The following is a 10,854-nucleotide window of genomic DNA, read 5'->3' as shown; positions in this document are numbered from 1 at the left end:
TATGTGTACCTGTTGATTGCCAGTATGCTTACCTGTTGTTCATCAGTGCCTGAGCCATGCTGTCCTGGTTTCTCTGTAATATAAGAGATAAAGAGGTCATTTCAATGTGTTCCATCAAATAAATACACAAAATACTATCAAATGTTTGAGATTAATACTAAATTAACATTGTATTATGTATCCTTACAGATAAATATATATCTATATAGTATACTGTTTTGGTTAAGTTTTTCCCGGCCAAACATTTGCACTTCACTTGTAACATCGAAATTTGATTAGTTTAGATCTATGGTATATTGTGTTCTAATATTTTCTGTCATGATTAATTTGCCCTCAATCTGGAGGGGGATTAGGCAAAAATTAAACTGCAGCACACATTTCTTACTTGAACGTATATTTACAACATGCAGTTACTGTATATTGACGCCATATAAGTAAGAGTCCATGCGTCATTGATACTGTATCCATTCCGATATGATATCTCTAAATAAAAAATTCTAATTCTAACTACGAAAAGGTCAGACTTACCCCCCACCACGCTAGTTGTTGGAGTGACAGGCATTAGGGCCTGACGAATGGCGTGTTCCCAGTACCGGGCCTGCTCTAGTCCACTGCCACTCTCGGAGGACACGACAATGTTACCCTCCCGACCGTTGAAGGTTGGATCCTCCCCAACAAAATAGGTTGCGGACTGGAGTCGGATCTCAAACACATTAGGAGCCTTGGACATGTCCACAAGCTGTTTCACCTTAGTCTGCTCTATGCATAATATGTCTGCTAGTGCTATTTCCTGGAATCAGGCAAATGACAAAGTATAATGTAATTAACATTACTGGTCCTACTACAGTAACTACTGTATATTGTAATACTTTCCCCACTAAATGTAGGTATAATGTATATAATGTAATTAACATTACTGGTCCTACTACAGTAACTACTGTATATTGTAATACTTTCCCCACTAAATGTAGGTATGATGTATATAATGTAATTAACATTACTGGTCATACTACAGTAACTACTGTATATTGTAATACTTTCCCCACTAAATGTAGGTAAAATGTATATAATATAATTAACATTACTATTAAAACTTCAGTTATGACACTATGCTGTAATACTAAAACTAAAATTTGATATGTGTATCTAAGGACCATTGGGAAACTTTATGTGTAATTTGAGAAAGATTCCTCCAGCACTTTCTGAGAAAAAGCGTTAACAAGAATTGTTTAAGATGATGGCAGACAAACCACGGACGAAAGGGCATTTTGAACAGCCGACCATCTGAATATGGTGAGCTAACAACTGAAGAATGAAGATAGATAAAGGTTTGATTTTCCAAAATTCTAAAATTGTACAGTACCTTGTAGTATTTACTGGTATTTTCTGATTGGTACAGTGTTATTGACTTGGAGTCCAACTTCCAATAATGTCTTTTCCTCTGTAAAATAAATAAGATTATCACATTAATCAGATAAACAAGTATGATTGTCATCAACAACATTAATCTCAACACATACTGATCAGGTTTTGAAATGCACTGAAAACATAATAGATGTGAAAGTTGTTAATAACTCTGGAGTTCCTTACTAAAATTGGTTATACTTGAATATCAGTCTCAAAATCTTTACTAATTCATATTTTTCTTCTTCTTTCTAACATTTTTAGCCTTTACAATAACTCTGAATTTCTTTATTACAGCAGAGAGTAAGTTTGTTTTTGAGACTAAATGTTTCTTATATAAGAGATCCACTGAAATTATAAAGCATGACAAAATAACATTCCTGGTTCTACTGGTAGTTTCTAAAGTAAACAAATGTTGTTTGTACCTAGTGTTAGCAAACATATGTTGTTTATACCTAGTGGTAGCAAACATGTGTTGTTTATACCTAGTGGTAGCAAACATAATGTTGTTTATACCTAGTGGTAGCAAATATAATGTTGCTTATACCTAGTGGTAGCAAACATATGTTGTTTATACCTAGTGGTAGCAAACATATGTTGTTTATACCTAGTGGTAGCAAACATAATGTTGTTTATACCTAGTGGTAGCAAACATATGTTGTTTATACCTAGTGGTAGCAAACATAATGTTGTTTATACCTAGTGGTAGCAAACATATGTTGTTTATACCTAGTGGTAGCAAACATAATGTTGTTTATACCTAGTGGTAGCAAACATATGTTGTTTATACCTAGTGGTAGCAAACATAATGTTGTTTATACCTAGTGGTAGCAAACATATGTTGTTTATACCTAGTGGTAGCAAACATAATGTTGTTTATACCTAGTGGTAGCAAACATATGTTGTTTATACCTAGTGGTAGCAAACATAATGTTGTTTATACCTAGTGGTAGCAAACATATGTTGTTTATACCTAGTGGTAGCAAACATAATGTTGTTTATACCTAGTGGTAGCAAACATATGTTGTTTATACCTAGTGGTAGCAAACATAATGTTGTTTATACCTAGTGGTAGCAAACATATGTTGTTTATACCTAGTGGTAGCAAACATAATGTTGTTTATACCTAGTGGTAGCAAACATATTGTTGTTTATACCTAGTGGTAGCAAACATATGTTGTTTATACCTAGTGGTAGCAAACATAATGTTGTTTATACCTAGTGGTAGCAAACATATGTTGTTTATACCTAGTGGTAGCAAACATAATGTTGTTTATACCTAGTGGTAGCAAACATATGTTGTTTATACCTAGTGGTAGCAAACATAATGTTGTTTATACCTAGTGGTAGCAAACATATGTTGTTTATACCTAGTGGTAGCAAACATAATGTTGTTTATACCTAGTGGTAGCAAACATAATGTTGTTTATACCTAGTGGTAGCAAACATATGTTGTTTATACCTAGTGGTAGCAAACATAATGTTGTTTATACCTAGTGGTAGCAAACATATGTTGTTTATACCTAGTGGTAGCAAACATATGTTGTTTATACCTAGTGGTAGCAAACATAATGTTGTTTATACCTAGTGGTAGCAAACATAATGTTGGGAATAACTTGTTGGATTGAACAGTTCTGATAAGTGTTTAGAATGTTTAAAAATGCCTATAGTACAGTACTATATAGTCCTCGGATATAGAGAGTTCTGTCTGACAGAAAGATCAGTGTACCGGTTAGTCTAAACAAATTTGATCCCTGCAATTTTACAATATGACTCCACACAGTAAACAGAAATTTCTTACCTGTAGATTTAAGTTACTTCTACTTTTATATAGCAACAATGAGCTTTTAAATGTCCGAGCTCCAGAGCAATCCTATATGTATCCCAATCAAGCAGCGAATTTAATAATCAATCTTTGTTTGAGTTGTTAAATATAACTGGCTATCATAGTGACCTATTTACCTACTTTAATCAGAAAATTAAGTTTTTAATTGCACAAGAAAAACAAAGAACATCTGGTTTTGTGTGCTATGGAAGTGACTTCAGGTCACATGACCCTTTGACATTTATGCCTTGTTTATGGAAAATGATATCATCCATGAAAGTTCATTTTTTTTTTACATGTGCTGAAGTCTTGTTACATGATTTGAGAAATAAGTAACCACCTGCTCAGATTTTCCCCCGTCATTTTTAAACGCCTAACATTATAAAATTTATAGATAATAAAGATAGCATCAACTTTTAAAAAATAAACTGGGACTAAAACCTACAGGCTAACAAATATATATCCGTCTTTGATTATGATCATCCGTACAGAACTATATAGCTTATACATATTGCACTGGTGACATGTATATATAGAGTAGGGACTTATATATTACACTGGGGGCATGTATGTAGGGAGTATGGACTTACACATTACACTGGGGGCATGTATATATAGAGTATGGACTTACAAATTACACTGGGGGCATGTATATATAGAGTAGGGACTTACACATTACACTGGGGCATGTATATATAGAGTATGGACTTACACATTAAACTGGGGGCATGTATATATAGAGTAGGGACTTACACATTACACTGGGGCATGTATGTCGGGAGTATGGACTTACACATTACACTGGGGGCATGTATATATAGAGTAGGGACTTACACATTCCACTGGGGCATGTATATATAGAGTATGGACTTAAACATTAAACTGGGGGCATGTATATATAGAGTAGGGACTTACGCATCACACTGGGGCATGTATGTCGGGAGTATGGACTTAAAAATTACACTGGGGGCATGTATATATAGAGTAGAGACTTACACATTACACTGGGGGCATGTATTTATAGAGTAGGGACTTACACATTACACTGGGGCATGTATGTCGGAAGTATGGACTTACACATTACACTGGGGGCATGGATATATAGAGTAGGGACTTACACATTACACTGGGGGCATGTATATTTAGAGTAGGGACATAGTGACACTGGGGACATGTATGTAGAGAGTTGGGACACAGTGATACTGGGGACATGTGTAGAGAGTTGGGACACAGTGATACTTGGAACATGTGTAGAGAGTTGGGACACAGTGACACTGGGGACATGTGTAGAGAGTTGGGACACAGTGATACTGGGAACATGTGTAGAGAGTTGGGACACAGTGACACTGGGGACATGTGTAGAGAGTTGGGGCACAGTGACACTGGGGACATGTGTAGAGAGTTTGGACACAATTGTGAGATAGTTTCCTGATTTAAGTGGATTCCAGGGAGATAGGAAGGTCCTGGTTTTAAAAATGTAGTTGTAGACTGTGGAAAGTGGACAACTTCCTGATTGTGGTTGTGATACTTATCCCTCTTCCTGTAGAGGGGGATACCATGTGATACCATATACATTATACTTAGTAAGTTTACCCTTTTCCAACAAATCTGAATGAGTCAAAATAATAATGTATTAGGTTGTACTCAACAGAATGATCAGTACTTAATAAAATCCATGATAGCTTCAACATGCACTGATGATAGGCTATGATGATTGCTGAGGCCCTCGGGGCATCCTTTCCAGACAGTAATAATCAGTGGCCATTCATGCCTAACCACTGACCAGTACTATGATAATGCCCCTGGGCAATGTCTGGAGTCCAATGTCTGACAAGTACATGACAGCGAACAGTCTACCTTAACGACTGGTAGTCACATCATATGGTTGATGTCCACTACAGTCTGTGCATTAGTCTACCTTAACGTCTGGTAGTCACATCATATGGTTGATGTCCACTACAGTCTGTGCATTAGTCTACCTTAACGTCTGGTAGTCACATCATATGGTTGATGTCCACTACAGTCTGTGCATTAGTCTACCTTAACGTCTGGTAGTCACATCATATGGTTGATGTCCACTACAGTCTGTGCATTAGTCTACCTTAACGTCTGGTAGTCACATCATATGGTTGATGTCCACTACAGTCTGTGCATTAGTCTACCTTAACGTCTGGTAGTCACATCATATGGTTGATGTCCACTACAGTCTGTGCATTAGTCTACCTTAACGTCTGGTAGTCACATCATATGGTTGATGTCCACTACAGTCTGTGCATTAGTCTACCTTAACGTCTGGTAGTCACATCATATGGTTGATGTCCACTACAGTCTGTGCATTAGTCTACCTTAACGTCTGGTAGTCACATCATATGGTTGATGTCCACTACAGTCTGTGCATTAGTCTACCTTAACGTCTGGTAGTCACATCATATGGTTGATGTCCACTACAGTCTGTGCATTAGTCTACCTTAACGTCTGGTAGTCACATCATATGGTTGATGTCCACTACAGTCTGTGCATTAGTCTACCTTAACGTCTGGTAGTCACATCATATGGTTGATGTCCACTACAGTCTGTGCATTAGTCTACCTTAACGTCTGGTAGTCACATCATATGGTTGATGTCCACTACAGTCTGTGCATTAGTCTACCTTAACGTCTGGTAGTCACATCATATGGTTGATGTCCACTACAGTCTGTGCATTAGTCTACCTTAACGTCTGGTAGTCACATCATATGGTTGATGTCCACTACAGTCTGTGCATTAGTCTACCTTAACGTCTGGTAGTCACATCATATGGTTGATGTCCACTACAGTCTGTGCATTAGTCTACCTTAACGTCTGGTAGTCACATCATATGGTTGATGTCCACTACAGTCTGTGCATTAGTCTACCTTAACGTCTGGTAGTCACATCATATGGTTGATGTCCACTACAGTCTGTGCATTAGTCTACCTTAACGTCTGGTAGTCACATCATATGGTTGATGTCCACTACAGTCTGTGCATTAGTCTACCTTAACGTCTGGTAGTCACATCATATGGTTGATGTCCACTACAGTCTGTGCATTAGTCTACCTTAACGTCTGGTAGTCACATCATATGGTTGATGTCCACTACAGTCTGTGCATTAGTCTACCTTAACGTCTGGTAGTCACATCATATGGTTGATGTCCACTACAGTCTGTGCATTAGTCTACCTTAACGTCTGGTAGTCACATCATATGGTTGATGTCCACTACAGTCTGTGCATTAGTCTACCTTAACGTCTGGTAGTCACATCATATGGTTGATGTCCACTACAGTCTGTGCATTAGTCTACCTTAACGTCTGGTAGTCACATCATATGGTTGATGTCCACTACAGTCTGTGCATTAGTCTACCTTAACGTCTGGTAGTCACATCATATGGTTGATGTCCACTACAGTCTGTGCATTAGTCTACCTTAACGTCTGGTAGTCACATCATATGGTTGATGTCCACTACAGTCTGTGCATTAGTCTACCTTAACGTCTGGTAGTCACATCATATGGTTGATGTCCACTACAGTCTGTGCATTAGTCTACCTTAACGTCTGGTAGTCACATCATATGGTTGATGTCCACTACAGTCTGTGCATTAGTCTACCTTAACGTCTGGTAGTCACATCATATGGTTGATGTCCACTACAGTCTGTGCATTAGTCTACCTTAACGTCTGGTAGTCACATCATATGGTTGATGTCCACTACAGTCTGTGCATTAGTCTACCTTAACGTCTGGTAGTCACATCATATGGTTGATGTCCACTACAGTCTGTGCATTAGTCTACCTTAATGTCTGGTAGTCACATCATATGTTGATGTCCACTACAGTCTGTGCATTAGTCTACCCTAACGTCTGGTAGTCACATCATATGGTTGATGTCCACTACAGTCTGCATTAGTCTACCTTAACGTCTGGTAGTCACATCATATGTTGATGTCCACTACAGTCTGTGCATAATTAGTCTACCTTAACGTCTGGTAGTCCTGTACCTGTGGGTTTTTGTCTGTGTAGTGAAGTGTGACAGTCCCTGTGGGTTTCTGTCAATCTAGTGAAGTGTGACAGTACCTGTGGGTTTCTGTCAATCTAGTGAAGTGTGACGATACCTGTGGTTTTCTGTCAATCTAGTGAAGTGTGACAGTTCCTGTTGGTTTCTGTAAATGTAGTGAAGTGTGACAATATCTGTGGGTTTCTGTCTGTGTAGTGAAGTGTGACAATACATGTGGGTTTCTGTGGGTTTATTGAAATGTGACAGTACCTGTGGGTTTCTGTCTGTGTAGTGGACCATCCAGCCATCCTTGATGATCTTGGACCCAGTCCTCTTTGTGTGTTTAATTGATTGCACGATCCTCTGCAGTGGAATGTTACTACCAGTTGGGCTGAAACAAAAAGACACTGATACAATAAAGTACTATTTTAAGATTGAGCAAATGTGATTATTGCCAATAAACAGTCATCAGTATACCGGAAAAATTGATTTCTGATCTCCAGCAAAAAAATAGCTGTTTGAGTAAAGTGCAACAATGTCTTATTCAGACCAGGATAATAGTTGGATATTTTAGGCCATCCCTCTCAGAACTAGAAAGGTACACCACTGTATAAACTAGAACACTGACAGGTCAGTAAAGGCCTCGTCTTGTGGCAATATATCCCCTATAATCATCAAGAAGCAATCTGCCCATAAAGCTGAGCTTGATGTTTGACATTTGGACTTCAAAAAGAATCGCAAGGAAGCAAAATATACATTTTGCATGTACTATGATGTGAGTCTTGTTTCCTTCCACCTCCATATTTGTTTGACTAACAGAAATGTAAATACCGGTGCAATACTCATTTGTTAGCTTTGATTTGTTTTATTTCACCTTATATTCCTCCTCCATCAAGAGCCAGGGTCAAAGTCAGAGATCCACTTTGTCTTTGATCTTTGGACCCAAATGACCTTGACCATTTACCAAGTGACCCTGATCTTTGGTCAGTTGACTAATTCTTTAATTCCGACCAACTTTTTCATAATATCATAACAAAATGTTCATCAGTGAAAAATACAAAACTTGATCTTGACCCTTTGGACCCCGTAACCTGGACCTAAGGTCAGTTGACTCTGTGTTAAGTTCTGAACAACTTTGCTACATAATAACATAAAAAAAGATCATCAGTAAAAAATTACAATAATTGACCTTGACATTGACCACATGACCTTGACCTTAAGTCAGTTGACTCCTTTTTAAATTCTGATCAACTTTGCTTCATCATGTCATAACAAAATGTTCATCAGTGAATAGATGCAAAATTTGACCTTGACCTTTGAACCTAGTGACCTTGACCTTTTACCTCAATGTGTATTTTTGTGAACTGAACATCTTGACCATGTTTCATGTACATCGGTCAATAAATACCAAAGTTATCAGCCAGGAACAAAAAAAATTGTCGGACAGACAGACAGACAGACAGATAGGGAGCCCTTATAACTTCAATAATATGAGTTCTCTTCCTTTTTTGATCCCTCCCCCAGGGGGTTGTCATATCAAAGAAATAAATAGTCAAGGTACAAGGTGGAAAAGTACTTGAGTATCTTAGGTAGAATCAGTTTTTGCACAACAAATCACTGTGGCATTGACCTTTGACTTTACCATCCTGAACTTATAGGTTCTTCTCACATCATTTGTAGTCATCTTATGAGGTGACAGGATATACCAAAGGGAACAATATTCTAACAGAGAAATTTTAGACTTTGGACTTTGTCACTAAGACTTTTCAGTATTTGACCACATAATCTAAAGGAATCCTCCTTACCTTATGGGTAAGTTAACCTTTAAAGTTTCAATGTCCTAGGAGAAAACAGGTCACTGTGATCACAAACTTTGATCTTTTCACCCCGAAATTACAAGATAGCCTCCATTCTATTGGTGGTGATCTGGATGAATGTAGCGGTAAAATAACTCCACTAACAGTCCGGAAACAGAAAACTGATGTGTCATTAGATAGACAGACATACAGTCAAGCGAACAGACAGACAAAGTGATTACAACATACCTGCCCCTTCCCTCCTCTTCTCATAGAGCATCAGATAATGGGTTATAATTGTACAGAAGTGGAGGGGGGAAGGTTGGAGTGGAGAAGGAAAGAGGAGGGAATGATACAGGGCTATAACATGGTTCCATCCTAAGACTTTCAATTCTAAACCCACCTGAACTAACTACCTGGTGTTACCAGTCACCATCCCTTCCAGTATCACTACGTTACCAGTCACCATCCCTTCCAGTATCACTACATGTACCTTGCCCCTTACTTCAATTCTTTGCCCACAAAAGACAACTCAACTGATAACCCAGGTTCACTCACCAGAAATGTTTTAGTAGCACTTAATATCTGAGAGAAACATGAAAGGTTTTAGAAGCACTTATTATCTGAAAGAAACATGTGTTGCACTAGTTACCTGAGAGGAGGTTTGAGTTAAACTTACCTGAGTTACACTAATTACCTGAGAGGAGGTTTGAATTACACTTACCTGAGTTAAACTAGTTACATGAGAAGAGGTTTGAGTTAAACTTACATAAGAGTTATACTAGTTACATGAGAGGAGGTTTGAGTTAAACTTACCTGAGAGTTACACTAATTACCTGAGAGGAGGTTTGAGTTACACTTACCTGTGAGTTACACTAATTACCTGAGAGGAGGTGTCTAAGTTAAACCTAAGGTACCTAAGAATTACACTAACTGAATGAGAGGAGGTTTGAGTTACACTTACCAGAGAGTTACAACAATTATCTGAGAGGAGGTTTGAGTTACATTTACTTTAGAGTTATACTAATAACCTGAGAGGAGGTTTGAGTTACACTTACTTAAGAGTTACACTAATAATTAATCATAACCTAAGATGAGATTTGAGTTACACTTACTTAAGAGTTACACTAATAATTAATCATAACCTAAGATGAGATTTGAGTTACATTTACTTTAGAGTTATAATAATAACCTGAGAGGCGGTTTGAATTAAACTTGCTTTAGAGTTATTCTAATTATCTAAGAGTTTTGAGTTAAACTTACCTGAGTTATACTAATTACCTGAGAGTTACGCTAATTACCTGAGAGGATGTTTGAGTTAAACTTCCCTGAGAGTTACACAAATTACCTGAGAGGATGTTTGAGTTAAACTTACCTGAGAGGTACACTAATTACCTGAGGGGAGGTTTGAGTTACCCTTACCAGAGAGTTACAACAATTATCTGAGAGGAGATTTGAGTTACATTTACTTTAGAGTTATAATAATAACCTGAGAGGAGGGTTGAATTACACTTGCTTTAGAGTTATTCTAATTATCTAAGAGTTTTGAGTTAAACTTACATAAGAGTTACACTGATTACCTGCAAGTTACACTAATAACCTGAGAGCAGGTTTGAGTTACACTTACCTTAGAGTTATACTAATTACCTGAGAGGAGCTTTGAGTTAAACTTACCTGAGTTATACTAATTATCTAAGAGGTTTGAGTTAAACTTCCCTGAGAGTTACACAAATTACCTGAGAGGATGTTTGAGTTAAACTTACCTGGGGGGCACTAATTACCTGAGAGTTACGCTAATTACCTGAGAGGAGCTTTGAGT

General features: G+C 37.7%; 1 protein-coding gene across 7 annotated transcripts in view; it reads right to left on the bottom strand.

Annotated features, from left to right (window-relative positions):
- LOC110449538 (serine/threonine-protein kinase D3-like) overlaps nucleotides 1-10,854 on the bottom strand; it is an 83,274-nt gene that overhangs the window by 24,217 nt on the left and 48,203 nt on the right. For all 7 annotated transcript variants that reach the window (XM_021496478.1, XM_021496495.1, XM_021496501.1 and 4 more), the window contains 4 exons: nucleotides 7,510-7,630; nucleotides 1,364-1,441; nucleotides 529-790; nucleotides 33-73 (listed from right to left, as the gene is read on the bottom strand). In XM_021496478.1, the coding sequence (XP_021352153.1) occupies nucleotides 33-73; nucleotides 529-790; nucleotides 1,364-1,441; nucleotides 7,510-7,630 (502 nt within the window). The remainder of the gene's footprint in view (nucleotides 1-32; nucleotides 74-528; nucleotides 791-1,363; nucleotides 1,442-7,509; nucleotides 7,631-10,854) is intronic.

The sequence above is a fragment of the Mizuhopecten yessoensis genome, unplaced genomic scaffold (assembly GCF_002113885.1).
Source record: "Mizuhopecten yessoensis strain PY_sf001 unplaced genomic scaffold, ASM211388v2 scaffold465, whole genome shotgun sequence".
Classification (NCBI taxonomy): Eukaryota; Metazoa; Mollusca; class Bivalvia; order Pectinida; family Pectinidae; genus Mizuhopecten; species Mizuhopecten yessoensis.
Note: the sequence above shows the minus strand (reverse complement) of the source record. Positions and strands in the feature narration are given on the sequence as shown.